We start from the raw sequence: 19,003 nt of genomic DNA on the forward strand, positions 1-19,003 counted from the left end.
TGGTCCTGGACTTATTTCCACTTGGCATAATTTACCTATTATTATTTTAATTATTTATGGTTTTATACTGCTATATTCCTACACTTTTCTTGGTTGGTGTGACTGTAACGAAACCCAATTTCCCTCGGGATCAATAAAGTATGTCCGTCTGTCTGTCATTTATTTATTTATAGAGAAAAATGTCCAATTTTACATGTATTTGTTGGAAAAAGTATGTGAACCTTTGCTTTCAGTAACTGGTGTGAACTCCTTGTACAGCAGTAACTTCAACCGAACATTTCCGGTAAATGCTGATCAGTCCTGCACATCGGCTTGAAGGAATTTTAGGTCAATTCTCCTTATAAAGCTGCTTCAGCTTTGGTATGTTGGTGGGCTTCCTTGCATGAACTGCTTGCTTCAGGTCCTTCCACAATATTTTAATAGGATGAAAGTCAGAACTTTGACTTGGCCATTCCATAACATGGATTTTCTTCCTTTTAAACCATTCTGTTGTTGATTTACTCTTGTCTTTCAGATCATTGTCTTGTTGCGTTATCCAACTTCTATTAAGCTTTAGGTGACGGACTACCACCCTTACATTCTCCTGTAAAATGTCTCGATACAATTTTGAATTCACTGCAGATGTCCAGGCCTTGAGGCAGCAAAGCAGCCCCAAACCACGATGCTCCATCTACCATGCTTCAAAGTTGGGATGAGGTATTGGTGTGCAGTGCCCTTTTTCTTCCAACATAGCAGCGTGCATTTCTGCCAAAAAGTTCAACTTTTGTCTCACCTGTACACAGAACATTATCCCAGAAGCATTGTAGAACATCCAGGTGGTCTTCTGCAAATTTAAGACGTGCAGCAATTTTATTTTTTGGAGAGCAGTGGTTTCCTCCATGAACACTATTCTTGTTCGGTATTTTTCTTATCGTGGACACGTAAACAGAGACTTTAGCAAGATCTAGAGTTCTGCAGGTCTTTTGCTGCTATCCTTTGGTTCTTCTTCACCTCCTTCAGCATTGCACACTGTGCTCTTGGTGTGATCTTTGCAAGAGGCCCACTCCTAGGGAGAGTAGCAACAGTACTGAGTTTCTTCCACTTGCAGACAATTTCTCTTCCTGTGGACTGATGAACACTCAGGTCTTTAGAAATGCTTTTGTAGCCTTTTCTGGCTTCATGTATCTCTCCAATTCTTCTAAAGTCCTTTGAAAGTTGTTTTGACTGAGATATAGTGTACATCAACAAATCTTTCTTGAGAAGAACAGGCTCTGTCAGAAACCTGATAACTTTTCTCAATAAATAAATGTACAAGTATAATGTTATAGAACATAGAAAATTTACAGCACATTACAGGCCCTTGGCCCACAATGTTGTACCGACCAAGTAACCTGCCCTAGAAACTGCCTAGAATCTCATTACTGCAGAACCCTCTAATTTTTAAGCTCCATGTACCTATCTAAGAGTCTCTTAAAAGACCCTATTGTATCTACCTCTACCACCGTATCTGGCAGTGCATTTCACACACACACCACTCTCTGTGTGGAAAAACTCTCTGACATCCCCCTTGTACCTACTTCCAAGCACCTTAAAATTATGCCCCCTTGTGTTAGCCATTTTGGCCCTGGGGAAAAAGCCTCTAGCTATCCACACAATCAATACCTCTTATTATCATCTTATACATCTCTATCAGGTCACCTCTCATCCCCTGTCGCTCCAAGGGGAAAAAGCCAAGTTCACTCAACCTATTCTCATATGGCATTCTCTCCAATCCAGGCAACACCCTTGTAAATCTCTTCTGTACTCTCTCTATATATAGTAACCACACCCTTCTTTTAGTGAAGTGACCAGAACTGAACACAGTACTCGAAGTGGGGTCTAATAAAGATCTTATATAGCTGTAACATTACCTTAAGGCTCTTGAACTCAATCCCATGGTTGATGAAGGCCATCACACCATACACCTTCTTAACAACACTGTCAACCTGTGCAACAGCTTTGAGTGTCCCATGGACACAGACTCCCAAGATCTCACCTCTCCTCTGTACTGCCAAGAGTCTTACCATTGTAACGCTTGCTTCCGCTAGCAGCTTAATATAGGGGTTGATAACCCCTGGCCTGGCCAAATTTAAGAAATCTCATTTGGGTGGAAGCTGCACGATGTGATCAATTTGTGGTTACAAATCAGTACCACAAAATAACAAACAGTACACAATCTGCGATTAAACGATTAAACTTTATAATTCTTACTTTGACTATATGGTTAGTGAAGAAACGTAAAAAAAAGAAATAAAGGGCCCAATCTTATTAAACAGTTTGTTGTGCAAAGTTGGACTTCACTGATAATCGATCGTTCACCATCAACCTCCTCCAATCATCGCTGCTCTTCAGACCTTTGCTCTGAGTCCACCCCGTTCGGTGGTAAACCAAATCTCTCCATTTGTGTGTTCTCTCCTCATCTGTCCCCGGCAAAAGCCCGCAAAAAATCTCCTTCCAGATTCACAAGACAGAGCAACAAAATCCTGCTTGGCTAACATGCATACCACAGTCCTGTTATCTCCAGCCATAACCCAAACATTGCTGCTACAGAGAAACCGTTACCTCAGCAGTGAACATTACAGAAAAGCCATTTCATTAGCCTTAGCAGTGAAACATTACAGAGAAGTCATTACAGTGCGTTACACCATTAATATTATATTCTGATTTCAAATTTGAACTACTAAAATGAACCACTTCACACTTATCTGGGTTGAACTCCATCTGCTATTTCTCAGCCCAGTTCTGTATCCTATTGATGTTCCACTGTAACCTTGACAATTCTCCAGACTATCCACAACTTTGGTGTCATTAGCAAACTTGCTACCCACCTTTCTACTTCCTCATCCAGGTCATTTATAAAAATCACAAACAGGAGGAGTCCCAGAACAGATTTCTGCAGAACACCACTGGTCACTGACCTCCATACAGAATATGAACCATTTACAACCACCCTTTGCTTCCTGTGGGCATGCCAGTCTGGATCCACAAAGCAAGGTCTCCTTGGATCCCAAACCTCATTACTTTCTGAATGAGCCTTGCGTGGGGAAACCTAACAAGTGCCTTACTGAAATCCATATACACTAGATCCACTGTTTTACCTTCATTAATGTGTTTTGTTACATCCTACATAATTCATTCAGGCTTGTAAGGCACAACCTGCCCTTGACAAAGCCATGCTGACTACCTCTAATCAGATTATGTCTCTCTAAATGCTCATAAATCCTGCCTCTCAGGATTGTCTCCAACAACATGCCCACCACTGATGTAAGACTCACTGGTGTATCATTTCCTGGGTTATCTCTACTCCCTTTCTTGAACAAGGGAACAACATTTACAACCTTTCAATCCTCTAGTACTTCTCCTGTCCCTATTGATGATGCAAAGGTCATCGTCCGAAGCTCAGCAATCTCCTCCCTCGCTCCCCATGGTAACCTGGGGTATATCTTGTCCAGTCTTGGCAACTTATCTAACTTAATACCTTTCAAAAGCCCATCCTCTTTCTTAATGTCTGTGCAGTCCAGTGTTTCAGTCAGTTGTAAGTCATCCCCACAATTGCCAAGGTCCCATTCACTGGTGGATATTGAAGCAAAGTATTCATCAAGTACTTTTGCTACCTCCTCTGGCTCTATGCACATGTTTCCACTGTTGCATCTGATTGGTCCTATTATCATACGATTAATGCTCTTGCTCTTCACATACTTGTAGAATACCTTAGGGTTTTCCTTAGTCCTGCTTACCAAGGCCTTCTCTTGGCTCCTTCTAGCTCTCCTAATTTCATTCTTGAGCTTCCTGGCTTTCTAGAGCTCTAACAGTACCTCATTTCATGAATCTTTCGTAAGCTTTTCTTAACTAGATTTTCTATATCCTTTGTACATCATGGTTCTTTTACTCTACCATCCTTTCCCTGTCTCAGTGGAACATATCTGGCACACTCAGCAGCCATTCCTGCCACTGAGGCATCCAAGTCTCTGTAATTGAAGTGAATTGACTTTATTTCTTACATCCTTCATATACAAGAGGAGTAAAAATCTTTCTGTTACGTTCCCATCTAAATGTGCCATGTTCAATCAAAGTAATTAATAACTTATAATAAATAGAACAGTCAATGTCATATAGAGTCATATACGTAATGTATGTCAATGTCCACAATGTCATAGTTCTGTGTATTAATCTACGCTCTAAGTTCATCCACCTTGTTTATGACACTCCTTGCATTAAAATTGACACATCTCAAGCCATCAGGCTGAGTGCATCTTTGCTCTATCATCTGCCTATCCTTCCTCATAAACTCCCTTCAGGCTGTCTCTACTTATGCGTCAACTGCCCCATCCTCTGGCTTTTCACTTCCCTGCAAATCCAATTTGAGCCCTCCCAATAGGATTAGTGAACTTCACTCCCAGGATATTGGTTCCCCTCCAGTTCAGGTGCAACCTGTCCCACTTGAGCAGATCACCCCTTCCCTAAAGAAGGTTCCATTGATCCAAGAACTTGAAACCTTGCCCCTTGCACCATCTCCTCAGCCACTCATTCATCTGCGCTATCTTCCTATTCTGACCTTCTTTAACTTGTAGCACTGGGAGTAATCCGGAGAATGCCCCCCTTGGTTACCTCCTTCCTAACTCCCTAAACTTGCTGTGCAGGACCTTTATCTCTCTCTTGCCTGTGTCATTGGTACCAACATGTCCCATGACCTCCAGCTGCTCACCACCCTCTTCAAGAATATTCTGCAACCACTCAGGACAAACCTGAACCTCAGCACCCAGGGAGGCAACACACTATCCTGGTGTCTCTTTTGCTGCTGCAGAATCTCGTATCTGTCTCCGTAATTATCATGTCCCTATGTCTATTGGTCTGCCTGACTTCACCCTCTCCTTCTGAAGCGCAGAGCCAACCACAGTGCTATTGGTCTGGCTGCTGCTGCCTTGCCCAGATAGGACATCCCCCTCAGCAGTATTCAAAGGGGTATACCTGTCGCTGAGGGGGATGGCCACAGGAGGACCCTGCACTGTCTTTCTCCCTTTACCTATCTCAGTGTTCACCTGTCTACTCCCCGAATTCTGCACTCTGGGTGTAACCACATGCTCAAAAGTCATATCTATCAATTGCTCTGTTTGCCAGATGATCCTAAGTTCATCCACTTCCAGCTCCTTAATGCCGTCTCATGAGTTGGAGATGGCTGCATTTCCTGCAGGTGTAGTCATCAGGGAGACTATCAGGTTCCATGAATTCCCACATCCTACAGGAGGAGCATTCCACTGCCATACCTGCCATCCGGCCTGCACTGCGCAATGGGCAACCAAGTCCAAATCTTCTAACCTGTTTCTTTGGCCTCAGCCTCTTCTTGTCGAAGTCTCTTGAATCAAAGCCTGACGCTCCTGCTCTTACGGCTGGCTTACTCCTAACAGTGGCTGCCCCGCTTGTCGCTTCTATACTTTTATTCACTTCGCAGTGTTCTGCTCCCGCTGCTAATTGGGCCTCTGGAATCAGCGTCATTTTGTAGTGTTATTTATTTAATTAGAATTTCTCTATCTAATTTTTGGACTTGTATGAAGATCTGATCACATTTATGCAGAAATAGAAAAAATCTATAGGGTTCACAAGCTTTCTAGCACCACTGTATCTGCATTTATTGTCTCATTGCTGCATGGCCTTGAGCAGGTGAATTGCTGCCTTAAGTAGTTGCATTCTCAGGATGTGAAACATTACCATGGTGCTATGAGTTTAGGAGTTCCTGGCCATGATCCATTGCCAAGGTCAGGGTGACTTAAGGCAACAAAGTTTGTTGATGGTTTCTTATGCACACATTTTGTCTTCCTCTGTGGCAGAGGAAATGTCCAGTTTTGTCTTACTTGTTTGTCTTAAAACTAACTTCTTATATCTTATCATGGTTGTAGAAGATACAGGAAGACTTCTCCCACATGTTTATTTGTTGATGGTCATTTGTTCCCATGCTGTTGCTGAGTTAAAGCGGTTATGTGATAAATGAGCTGCAGAATCTTGTCTTAGATTGACCTTTCACTACATGTTGCAATTCATAGTGTTTGACATTCTGTTTACAAGCTAATAAAAGCTGTTGACAGGATTGAATGGTTGAATATGCAAATCCTGCTTGGTTTTCATGGTTTTCAGCATATTTGTTGACCAGTTTCAGATAGGAATCAATTAGAAATCTGTGTCAATCCTGCATATGAAGCTGCAGTCCATTATGGCAAGTATTTTGTAATGCCTTATCTTCAGATATTAAATCTCTAGTTTCTGCCAATGATGAGTAATTTGGTGTATTTTGTGATAGATCTTTAAGCCAAACTTATCTTTATGGCTGCTCCCTTTCCTCATCTCCTAATTGGGTGACGAGAAAACTAAAATTGTTCTTAGAAATTCTAATAAGACAGACAGACAGACATACTTTATTGATCCCGAGGGAAGTTGGGTTTTATTACAGCCGCACCAAGAATAGTGAAGAAATATAGCAATATAAAACTATAAATAATTAAATAATAATAAGTTAATCATGCCAAGTGGAATTAAGTCCAGGACCAGCCTATTGGCTCAGGGTGTCTGACACTCCAACAGGGAATAATTGGTAAGGGCTCTCCATTGAACACTTTAATATTCCCTACTTTGAGAGAGAGTTCAAATTTGGATTGTAGCTCAGAGCAAAATCAAGGCTTTTTTTTCTTTCTGCCTCCTTCATCCTACACTATAATCTGGTTCATAACTAGGATTGGAAATGAAGCATTGATTTGAGAGAAGAACTGTAGAATGTTAGATAGGTGCAATATTCTTTCGCGTTCCTGGTTCCTTATGGAAGTTAATTATGGAGATTAAGCCAAGGATTGTGTTCAACTTTTATTCACCTGCTTTTGTTTTGCAGCTTGGATTTGGGTGAAAGCCTCATTAATATTGGTGTACACTCTTTTAAAGTATGGAGTTTATTCAAGTGTTGAAATATGATTGCACTTTTTCAAAGTGGTTCTGTTGAAATAGTTTACTGACCTTGACATTCTGATCATGATTCTGTCTATTACATTGTATGAAGGAAGCTCCTACTGTTCACACAATCCTTGGATGAAGGACGTTTTTTTTGTATTCCTTTGGGGAGGCAATGTTTGCAGGGCTCACTTTTCTGCATTTTGGGTTGGGGATTAAGGGAAATGTACACTAATGAGGTTTGGAATTCATGTGATAAAAACTTTTGTCTGGATCCCATTGAGACACATTGTACATTGCAACATTTAAATAGCTGGTATTTTGATAGTCTTTATTTGCAGTGGATATGAAATATTTTAATTTGGTGTTCTCCTCAATTCTGTACTTTAGAATTTGAAGTTTAGAATGAAATTATTCAAAAGTATATTTCATAAAGTTTATTTTTGCTAATTTATTTTGTATATTATAATACAAGTGTCCCCCGCTTTATGAATGTTTGCTTTACGCAACTTCGCTTTTACAAAAGACCTATATTAGTAAACTGTTTTTGCATTACAAAGAGGATTTTCGCTTTTACGAAAAATTAACCCATATAAGTTAATGGTTCTTTGCTTTACACCATTTTGGCTTATGAAAGGTTTGGTAGGAACACTCTACCTTTGTAAAGGGAGGGGGGAACACCTGTACATAAAATGAGTTTTCAGAAAATATCATCTCATAAGCAAATATGATCATTTTTGCAATCTTGACACTTTACTTGCAACAAGGGAATGCTGACTTCTGCACTGCCGATAGAGAAAGATCAAACAACAGTGGGAGACTTGGATAGACGAATACAAGATGACAAAAGGCATAGATAAGAGTGGATAGTAAGAGACATTTTCCCTGGATGGAAATGGCTGAAATGAAAGGCAATAATTTTAAGGTGATTGTAGGATAGAGAATTACACTGAGAATGGTAGGTGCATGGAACATGCTGCCAGTGGTTGTGGTAGAGAAACACATTAAGGATTATGGATAGATAGGCATGTGGATGATACAAAATGGGAGGGCTACATGGGAAGGAAGGGTTAAATTGATCTTAAGATAGTTTAAAAGGTTGACACAATATCTTGGATCAAAGGATGTGACCTGTGCTGTAATGATCTATGTTATCAGCTTAAGCTACACTGAAATAAATTTTGGACAAATGCCTACCTAGAGAGTAGTGATAATGTGGAATGTGTTACAGTGATCAATTGTATTTTAGAATGTATTTTTAGAATTGTATATTACAATGTGTATTTTAGGGAAAATTTGTTAAATCTGCAAGAAGTAAAGTAACAGCCGAGTTACTGGTGGAGGTGAAGATGAGGATGCAAGATCTGTATAAATGCAGTCATTGACCATCGATTGAATGGCATATTTTCATGCTATTTTATGTAGTTCTGTCCTATTTTAGGTGTGTTAAATTATCTTTCAAATATATCCCCTTAAAACTTTTGTTTATTTGCAGCCAGCATTTTCTTTTAGTTTGTTTGTATCTTACCTATTTCCCATGAAGAGAGGGTTGTGACCAGCTTCTTGTGCTACCTTGTAGGGGCTTGGTACCGTTCAGCTATTTCTTATTTTGGGTATTTCACAGGGAAATTAAATCTTTTACACAGCCAAGTTCATGTGTGTCTCAGACACCTGATGGGACCAGGCCCAAGGTGAGGATGCTAGATTCTATTTTGTGTACTGACAATGTAATACAGCCAACATCTATCTGTAAATCAGCCTGGAATTTAAATTAACATTTTGCTTTCCCTTTACCATTATCTCGCATAAACAACCACAAATCTGGAATGTACTTTTTGGCTATGAGTTTTAAGGCTATTTTGTGCTCTTGGCATTTATGAATTATTCTATCCTTGGGGGAGTATCTGATGAATTATCGCTTTGTTGTAGACGCAGTGAAATATGTGTTAATGTACAAATGGTCATGATATGAGCAGAACAATAATGTGACATTCCTGTTGTCATTTTTATAACCTTTTAGATTTTTTTGCATACATTTTGTTTGTTTTGATTATCTTGGAATCAAAGTGAAGAATGCCTTATTAGGGAATATTATGGCTTGTTTCAACTGGAAGGATGACGTGGTTTTGTATCTTGATGAGACTTTTTCTGATGAACTTGATCTTACTATTCTCTCATTTAATTGGCTATTATATCTTGTTTATAAGTTTTTGTTTTTATGTTAGTGTTACATTTGATGATCTGTGTTTAAATCTCATGTTCTGTAGCAGAATTATTAACTATTATAGATTTGGAGGTTTCTTTGTGTCTTTAACCTTCACCTTTGCTCCTGTACTTCTCAAAGTTTTAGAACTGGATTTCAACTAATTAAAGACTTCATGACTTGTTGAAAATGCATTGATATAAACTTAATAGCATGGAACAAATGGATGACAAAGCAGCACAAAACTCTTGTGCATTTAACATAGAAAAGAACGACAAGAAGGTTGAGATGGGTAAAATCGGAAATGGATGCTGTGAGAAAGTGGATATTATTTAAGAGGGGTGGTAAAAGGTTTAATCAAAAGGAATGAATTTAGTAGGATTGAGAAGAGGAAAATTCTTATGTTTCTTAATCTGTTTAAGGTGGGCCACAATTGTTTAGAGATCTAAGATGCCACATAAGAAGGAAGTAGATGTGTACTAAGTGTTATTTATTTATTTATTTATTTATTTATTGGCATAAAGCACAGCATAGGCCCTTTTAGCCCTTTGAGTCATGCTGCCCAGCCATCCCCTGATTTAATCCTATCCTAATCACAGGACAGTTTACAATGAATGTCCAGTTAACCTATCAACCGGTACGTCTTTGGACTGTGGGTGGAAACCAGAGCACCCAGAGGAAACCCACACAGTCACGAGCAGAACATACAAACTCCTTACAGGCAGCGGTGCGAATTGAACCCTGGTCACCTGTACTGTAAAGCATTATGCTACTGTGCCACCCTGTAGAAGAGCCAATTGAATAATATAGTATTTTACCTGATAAAATTTTCCTTAAGTAAATGTTAACTTGCTAAAAAGTTTCATTCAGTTGTGTGATTTATCCAGTGTATATTAATGCCTTTGAGTTTGTTTATGAAGAATAATGAATTTACACAAGAAGCGACATTAAATACTTTACCTCTTAGCCAGTCAGCTCTTAAATCTTGACAGACTTTGACAAATTAAGAAATGACAATGGCTTCTTGACATGTAGAATCATCACTTTTCTTGCTGCGAGATGTTAAGCATAGTTCTATTTTATGAGTTGCGAGAGCCTAGGAAATATTGAGCACTGTTCAAAGAAGATCTTGGCATTTGCTCAGTGTTTGGAATCGCAATTTTTCCTCGCTCAATGCTACTAAAACTGATATATTTTTATTCATCTCTTTGTTCTCAGTGGGTCTGGCCATACAAATTTACCACATCAGCTTCCTTAATAGATTAATTTTATTTTGGCAGTAAATTATTGCAGCTGAAGCATGAAAGGATATAAATCCAAATGCCTCCTTTCATGTTTATAATTGGTATGTTGAACTGCAAATTCATGGAATTCTAATACAGTAGCTGTGCAAATTAATGAAATTTATGTCACAGACTGCAATTTAAATCTATTTTACATAGAAGCACAAAACCAGGCTGATAGTGATTATGTCAGTGGGTCTTGCTTTGATTTTACATGTGCATTTACTGAATGTTATATCTCTAATGTATTGCTCTTAGGTGTTTTGATGCTATTTAATATACTGTAGAGAAGTTGAAGCGTTAATGGACCTTTTTATTGGAAATTTATACTCATTTCAGTCACTGGCGAGATTCGGCCTCACTCCATGTGAAAGCGTATTATTTAATTCCATGACTTCTACCACCTTCACAGATGAGGCAGCAGATGCATTGGAACACCATAACCTAATTATCCACCATATTGTACACAATCCTGACATTATCTCATGGGCACATTCCATTATTGGCTTTGTACAGTGACATATAGTCAACAGAACTGTAAGAATATCATCAGCAGTGATGATATTGAAGAGAGTGGCACACCATGATTAGACCAAGTCCAGAAACAGGTGGTTGATAGACTTTAGCCCAAGTGTCCAATATGCGACTATTCCCAATTCAAAAAGCAAGAATTTCATTTGAGTAAAAATCACATGGAGAATCACTTTTTAATTTTCCAGTTGCTTTAATCATTTGTATCCTGAAGACATTTACACCACTGTCATCAGTGTGACTGCATGTTTCTGTAGATGTATATCTGCCCGAAATGTTAATTTCACAGCACTGGTAGTTATAGTTAAATTATAGTTGATTTTCTGATACTATTGTCTTTACCTGTGATGCAACACAGAACTGGTGTCAGCAACACACACAAAATGCTGGTGGAACACAGCAGGCCAGGCAGCATCTATAAGGAGAAGCATTGTCAATGTTTCAGGCCGAGACCCTTTGTCAGGACTAACTGAGAGGAGAGATACTAAGAGATTTGAAAGTAGTGGGGGGAGGAGGAAATGCGAAATGATAGGAGAAGACTGGAGGGAGTGCGATGAAGCTAAGAGCTGGAAAGGTGATTGGCGAAAATGATACAGAGCTGGAGAAGGGAAAGGATCATGGGACAGGAGGCCTCGGGCAAAAGAAAGGTTGGGGGGAAGCACCAGAGGGAGTTGGAGAACTGGCAGAATGATGGGCAGAGAGAGAAAAAAAAACAACTAAATATGTCAGGGATGGGGTAAGAAGGGGAGGAGGGGCATTAACAGAAATTGGAGAAGTCAATGTTCATGCCATCAGGTTGGAGGCTACCCAGCCGGTATATAAGGTGTTGTTCCTCCAACCTGAGTGTGGATTCATTTTGACAGTAGAGGAGACCATGAATAGACATATCAGAATGGGAATGGGACGTGGAATTAAAATGTGTGGCCACTGGGAGATCCTGCTTTCTCTGGCAGACTGAGCGTAGGTGTTCAGTGAAACGGTTTCCCAGTCTGTGTCAGGTCTCACCAATATATAAAAGGCCACACCGGGAGCACCGGACGCAGTATACCACACCAGCCGTCTCACAGGTGAAGTGTCGCCTCACCTGGAAGGACTGTCTGGGGCCCTGAATGGTGGTGAGGGAGGAAGTGTAAGGGCAGGTGTAGCACTTGTTCTGTTTACAAGGATAAGAACCATTAGGTGTCAGCAGTTAGGTTATTGGGAGGGTCGATACAGAATCTTGCAGTCAAGATGGCGCCTGGGTACAGCATTTCTTCGGTGAAATTCTTCCAGATAGATCATGAAACCATGTATTTCACTTCTTTTATATCGTTTACTTTTGTTTTTTGTCTTGTCTGTGATTCTGGAACTATTGGAGCCAGTGATCGCAGTTTGGAGATCATTTGGGTGTTCCAGTGCTCTGCAGTTTCTGAGAGGATTCTGGGAGGCAGAGGCAACGTGTGGGAACCTCGTGGTGAGAAGGCTGCAAGCTGATGTTCGACTCTATTTCGCCGATTAAAGCTTCCATTATTTGCCAGTTAAAGTAACGAGGGAGATTGAAGTGCCGGCAGCCTGCTTTTTACCGCTGTTGGGATCACTCTGCTGCTGGATAGGGGGGACTGCCTTTTTATCATTGGTGAGATTGCTCTGCCTTTTCATGCTGGGGATGTTGCTCTGATGTGGAGAGGGAATACTACCTTTTATCGTTAATGAGATCGCTGTGCTATGGAGAGGGGAGACTGCCTTTTTATTGCTGGTGGGATCACTTTGCTCTGGAGAGAGAACTTTACCCAGGTTTTCTGCGTTTTGAATGTGCACTTGGATTGCAGACTTCCTTTTCAGTCTTGTTCTTTTTTGCATTCTATTTGTATCCTGTTCTATTTTTGTTCATATTTTTGTGAGGGAAGGAGGGATTTGGGGGTGGATGATTGTGGTGCCTTTTTCTTTCTTGGTTTCATGGCTATCTGGAGAAGAAGAATTTCAGTGTTGTATACTTTGATAATAGATGAACCTTTGAACCAAATATTGTTTCCTCTCCCCGTTGTTAAATCATCAATTAAATGTTGTATGATGAAAAATATTTATATCGGGCATTTCGTGATCTTGGAAATCTGGTTACTGTAGTAACACAAAAAATGCAACATGATCATTTTTGTAAGATTGGCTTGGGATAAATTTTGGCCAGGAAACAAAGTCTGACAAAAGGCTAAGTGCTTGTTTTTCTATGCTTATACACTTGTAAGGGAGAAATTCATCCTTTGTTGCTCGTGCTGGATATGTATGTGAACTTGCCCGAGCATGATCTCTCCATTAACTCAGTAAAACTGAATATTCAGAGGTGAGTGCAAGTGGCAGTCAGTAATATTGCACTCATTGAACACTTGTCTCTCTCTTGAAGTTATTCTGTGGAACTTGTTTTTCCAGTGATAATATTGATAAGGTATTAGTTCAAGGTGTGAATAGATTGACTTGATTGTTGAATTCTCCTCCTCTTGATGTTACTCAGGAAACATTCTTATGTATAACAAAATGTGAACCTTGCCTTTGATGTTGAACACTGATTAGGTATACAATCATATATGAGGCAACTTGGAAATGCTCAGTTTATGCTCCATCCCTCAACAGAAATTTCTTCATCATTTAGATTCTAATACACAAGTGCATGCCATTATATCCCTCTTCAGTTGGGCCAATGAAAAATGCTTTGAAAAAATATTGGATCTAAAAACCATCATAATTTCTCTGTAGAAATATATAGGAATGTTATAATTTGAATCTCTGGATGTTCTTTTAGCTTGCTTGTCATTCCTATTTGCTATTGACTTGTGTTTTGTTCTATTATCTTTCTGTTCTCTTTCTTGCAGTGCATTCAGAATTGGCTGTAAGGTTTAGTTGCTCTTGTCTCCCTCCAAGTAAAAATGATCAGTGTACTGAGTGCCTTGAGTCTATATAATGAGAACATGGGGGAGCCACACAAACAGCAGTTCACAGCATCACAAGCTCCCCACCATGTCAAGGCCCTCCCCATTTGTAGATCCCAAATGCTCTGCCACCTCAAACTCACAAACTGAATTGAAAAAGATTGCTGATATGGAAATAAAACAAAAAAGCTACAGATGTTGGAAATCTGAAATAAAATCCACATGCAGGAAGTATTCAGAAGGTGGAGAAAGAAACAGATTGATGACCGTTAATCAATTCTAATGAAAAGTTATGAACCTGAAACTTGGCTTTTTTTTCTTTTTCCACAGAAAATGTTGTTCTTACCAACCCTTCTGCACTATAGGGGGAAACTGTCTATTTGTTTACTAATGATATATATAATCAATAATAATTCTTGGTCTGTTCACTGCATATAGTTTAATTTAGCATGCCCAACATGTGACTCATTTATTGCATGTGAGTAACAATTGAAAGTTTAAAGTGCATTTATTGTCAAAGTAAACATTATGCAACCTTGAGATTCGTTGCCTAACAGGCAGCCACAAAACAAAGAAACTAAAAAAGAAATTATTTTAAAAAAAGACCGTCAACACCCAATGTGCAGAGAGAGAAAAAAGCAATATAATACTAGATAATAGAACTAAGTATAAGTAAGTAAATATATTATGCAAACAATCTAAGTAAGTAAATAGTGCTCAGGACTGGAATTTTACTGAAGACATGAAGCCAGACATCTCTGCAGCTGGAGTAGGCAACAGCCACAGTTCATTGCAAAGCTGATTAATCTCTGGAAGACCACAGAAGCTTGGCATCAGTGCAGCCAGCACTGCAGCTTAGTGTAGAGCTGAGTAAACGTCGTGGAGCGGCGATCTGAACCGGCCCTCGCTTCACCTCCAGTCACGACACCCTGATCTTTTCAATCAAGCCCAGTGTTTACATCATCCAAACATCAGGTCATTCCTCACTTTCGGACTGCTCTAGGGCCTGGACACTGCCACTACGATTCAGTGTGTACCTGACCTTTCCAATTTGTACTGGCTCTTAAATCAGTCAGACATCAGGATTTTCCTCGCTCTTGGGGACGCTACAACTCAGCCTTGACTGTGCTTCAACCCCAACTCTATCTCTGCTTGCCACAACCATGCATCCCTCACCTGTGCTTTTGCTTCCCCCACCTTTCCATTGTCAGCATTGACCATTATTAATAAAGTGTTATGAATAAGATATATAGTAGTTTCCTTTGTTTTGCTTTTTGCTGCCAGTAAGTAGTCACTGGGCATCACCAGCACCGCCTTAAGCTGGAAGTTCTATAGCAACCTGCACTATTAGCGGTGTAACCTGTGTCTGGTGCTTTGCTGTCAATTTAATAGGTGAGAAGTCCACTTGATCTTTGATTTCAAACAAGTTGAATGGGTAAGATAGTTCATGGTTGTTATTTGTATCAACATGAAAGCTGATGTGAAAGGTGAGATTGTGGATTTGTGCCTGAGCCTCTTCACTACTTCACCAGTATTTTTCAGTTGGGCATGGTCTTCTCAATTTCATGTCAGCCAAGAGGTGCAGCAAGGATAGCTGGAAGAGGTTTCAGTAGGATCACATCAAAGACACTCATATGAAGGACAAAGTTTCCCTTGAATGAAAAACTCTACAAAAAATAGTGGATACAGCCCAGTCCACCATGGGTAAAGACTTCCTCACCATTGAGCACGTCTACAAGAAGTGCTGCTGCTTTCCCATCATCGGGGATCCCCACCACTCAGGCCATGCATTTATCTCACAGCTGCCATCAGAGATACAGGAGCCTCAGGACTCAAACAACCAGGTTCTGGATCAGTTATTACCCCCAACCATTAGGTTCTTGAACCAGAGGGGATAATTTTCACTTGCCCCATCACTGAACTGTTTCCACAGCCTCTGGACTCACTTTCAAGGGCTCTTCATGTTCTCAATAATTTATTTATTATTATTATTATTTATGTATAGTTTGTTGTCTTTTGCAATCTGGTTGGAAGCCCAAGTTGGTGCAGTCTTTCATTGATTCTATTATTGTTATTCTTCTGTTATGGAATTATTGAGTATGCCCATAAGTAAATGAATCTTAGGGTTTTGTATCATGACATACAGTATATAGTATGTACTTTGATAATAAATTTACTTTGTACTGTGACCACCTCATATACTATCTAGGCAGCCTCCAACCTGATGGCATGAACATTAATCTCCAACTTCCAGGGCATGAGCTCCCGTTCTCTCTTTGGATGCTGTCTGTTTGCTGCTTGTCACAGCATCTATTTTTTTTAGTGTTCAATCCTGTCCATTTAATAACACAAGGAATAAAAGAAGTAGGCGAGACAGCTTCTCAAGCCTGTTCTTTACTCTTTTCCATTGCAACTGTAGCATCCTGTAAATATGGAGACCAAAATGTCCGGTACTTGAGGTGCAATCTCACTTATGCCTTGTCAAATTCAATTAGACTTCCCTACTTCTATGCTCCATACTCCTTGTAACATAGCTCAATGTGGTATTACTTTTAATTATGTGCTGAACTGCATGCTAATATTTTATTTTATGTACAATGGTCTTCAGATCCCTTTGTCCTGAAGCATTTTGTGGTCTCACTTGCTTTGAATAATAATTTGCTTTTGTATCTATTTTTTCGAAGCATTTTCCCCTGTTTTATCTATTTGTAATTTCTAGCCTACACACGTAATATATCTCCTTTCATGTTTTTTGGGTCGTCTTCAAATTTGCTAACCTACCTACAGTACTGTGCAAAAGTCTTATGCTAATACTGTATACATGGCTAGCGTGCCTAGGACTTATGCACAGAACTGTATTTGTCTACATTAGAGTGGAGAGTGAGTTTGTAAATCTAATGGCGGCAAAGGATAGCCAGGGTGGGGCGCAGGGTTGGGGATGTGGGACAGGTGGCAGAGAAAGGAGTACCAGGGGTGTAGCATTGGCATGGATACAGATTCATCCACTGCTGAGGCACCAGGCAAGATTCCAAAAACTTGGTTTATTGGTCATTACAAAATATCCCTCTGGTGCTTTGTGCCACCATTCCCCCTTCCCCCCTCCCCCTTCAACCTCTTCACCCCTTCAACCCCTCGCCCTTGCCGCCTTCCCCCTCCTCTTCCTTTTATCAAGTCTGTTACATTCTTAAAGAATTCCAGCAAAGTCGTCCCTTTCCTAAAGCCATTTTGACACCTTATGAATAGCTTCTGATTTTCTAAGTGTTCTACAAAAACCTCAATAATGGGCTCCAACATTTTCCCAATGATGAATACTGTATTAGGCTAACCAGCTTAGTATTTCATCCTTTCCACTCCCTCAGCCTCCCCTTTCCATTACCTCCTCACTCTTTTCCACTCCCCTACCACCCACCTTTCTATTTTCATCTCCACTTTTTCACTTCACTCCCCTTCCTGAATTGTGACATTGGTGATTTTTCAATCCACCATAAGCTCTAGGAATCAAGAGAAATTTGGAGATGATAGCCAATGCATCCATTATCTATGCAGCCCCTTCTTCAAAATCTTAAGTAGCAGGCTACCAGAGAACTTTTGGCCTTCAACCCATCAATTTGCCAAATTTCTCTTCTGTAGTGATTTATTTTGGAGTTCTCCCTTTCTAGAGGTACTTGCTAGTAATTGAAATGTTTTTAGTTTTTTTTCTGTGAAAGCAAGTTCCAATGAAAGGTGGCCTAGCCTCTTTATTCTTCAAACAGCATCAGAAAAATCATATCTTTTCTTGTGGAATCTTGCTGTGCACCAATGGAATGCCATACAGTAGAACAGTAATTACACTCGCATGGATACCTAATTGGTTGTAAAGCTCATGATACTAAGTACCAGAATTTATTTCTGGAGAGTATCCCTTTGTTTGATGTTGTGGTATTCGCTGAGCTTGGCAATTAGCTTACAGATGTTTCATCACCAGTCGAGATGATATTCTCAGTGCGTAGTGTCCCTTGGGGCTAGAACAGTTGGGCACTGCCTCCAAACACTTAAAAGAATTTTGAGAGTTGCTGTTCTTTAATAGTGCTTTGAAACCTAAAAATATTCGAGTAGCTCCCGCAGCCTATAACATAATATAGTTGCTGCTGTCAATATTGAGCTCTTCATCTGTATTTAGTTTGGTGACAGGAATAACTAGATGTTACGAATTGGGCCATGAATATGTATTGTAGTGAGCTCAGCCAGGTTTATAAGTTACGAAGTGTGAATGCAAAATACTTTGAATTATATTTGCAATACTGTGCCGTCCTTGTTCCTTCCAGCAAAGGATGAGCCGTATGTAACTTGAGCTGCGAAACATGACCTTTTCATTCTGTTATTGAAGTATTTGACAGGAAAAGCTGGGCTTGGTGATATTTTTGTAATTATTCTAAACAGTTGACTGATGAATGAATGTTGACAGTCAATACTGGCTCAGTCGCCACCAACACCAATCTACCTACCTCAGCTTTAGAAAGCTTAATGTGTGTGATGTGTTTTGCTTTGCATTTATGTTTTATATTTGTGAAAAATAGCTTTGCCCAATGCTGTCAATTCATCTCCATGGATTAAAGAAAACTGATTGTACACTTCTTTGATTTGTCTAAAATCATTATTTTTTCCAGTTGAAGCTGTCGGAGGCAAGGCTTTACCATGTCTGGTTGATGTGCGAGATGAGCAGCAAATCAGCGAGGCAGTCCTGAATGCAGTGAAGACATTTGGAGGTACAGTCAGATCAATGATTTTGGATGTGGCAATCTGGTGGACAGCGAATGGCTTTTGACTTTTCTCTTCTGGGAGATATCAATTTATAAGCCATATGGATGGCTTAAGATCCTGAGTTAAACTCTGAGCAAGCTGATCAAAGCACCGACTTTCTTTTTGCATTTGTAGTACCACAGTGATGCAAGCACTATGTTTCAATTATGCATTCTCACTGTTGTGCAGTTTCCAAAACACTCCTCCCATTGTTCCAAAATCAACCAGTATTTCCAGGGCAGCTATTTAACATCAAAAATAAAACTAGGGTTAACGCAGTGATGTGCAGAGGGATCTATTCACTAAGACTGAGATGTAATTGTGATGTTTTTGTAATCTAAGGCAATTGATATAATTTT

The 19,003-nt window shown here is 39.8% G+C and overlaps 1 protein-coding gene across 1 annotated transcript in view; it reads left to right on the forward strand.

Annotated features, from left to right (window-relative positions):
• hsdl2 (hydroxysteroid dehydrogenase like 2) overlaps positions 1-19,003 on the forward strand; it is a 154,597-nt gene that overhangs the window by 19,506 nt on the left and 116,088 nt on the right. The window contains exon 3 of the mRNA XM_059974840.1: positions 18,512-18,610. Coding sequence (XP_059830823.1) covers positions 18,512-18,610 — 99 coding nt within the window. The remainder of the gene's footprint in view (positions 1-18,511; positions 18,611-19,003) is intronic.

This window comes from Hypanus sabinus, chromosome 7, assembly GCF_030144855.1.
Source record: "Hypanus sabinus isolate sHypSab1 chromosome 7, sHypSab1.hap1, whole genome shotgun sequence".
NCBI lineage: Eukaryota > Metazoa > Chordata > Chondrichthyes > Myliobatiformes > Dasyatidae > Hypanus > Hypanus sabinus.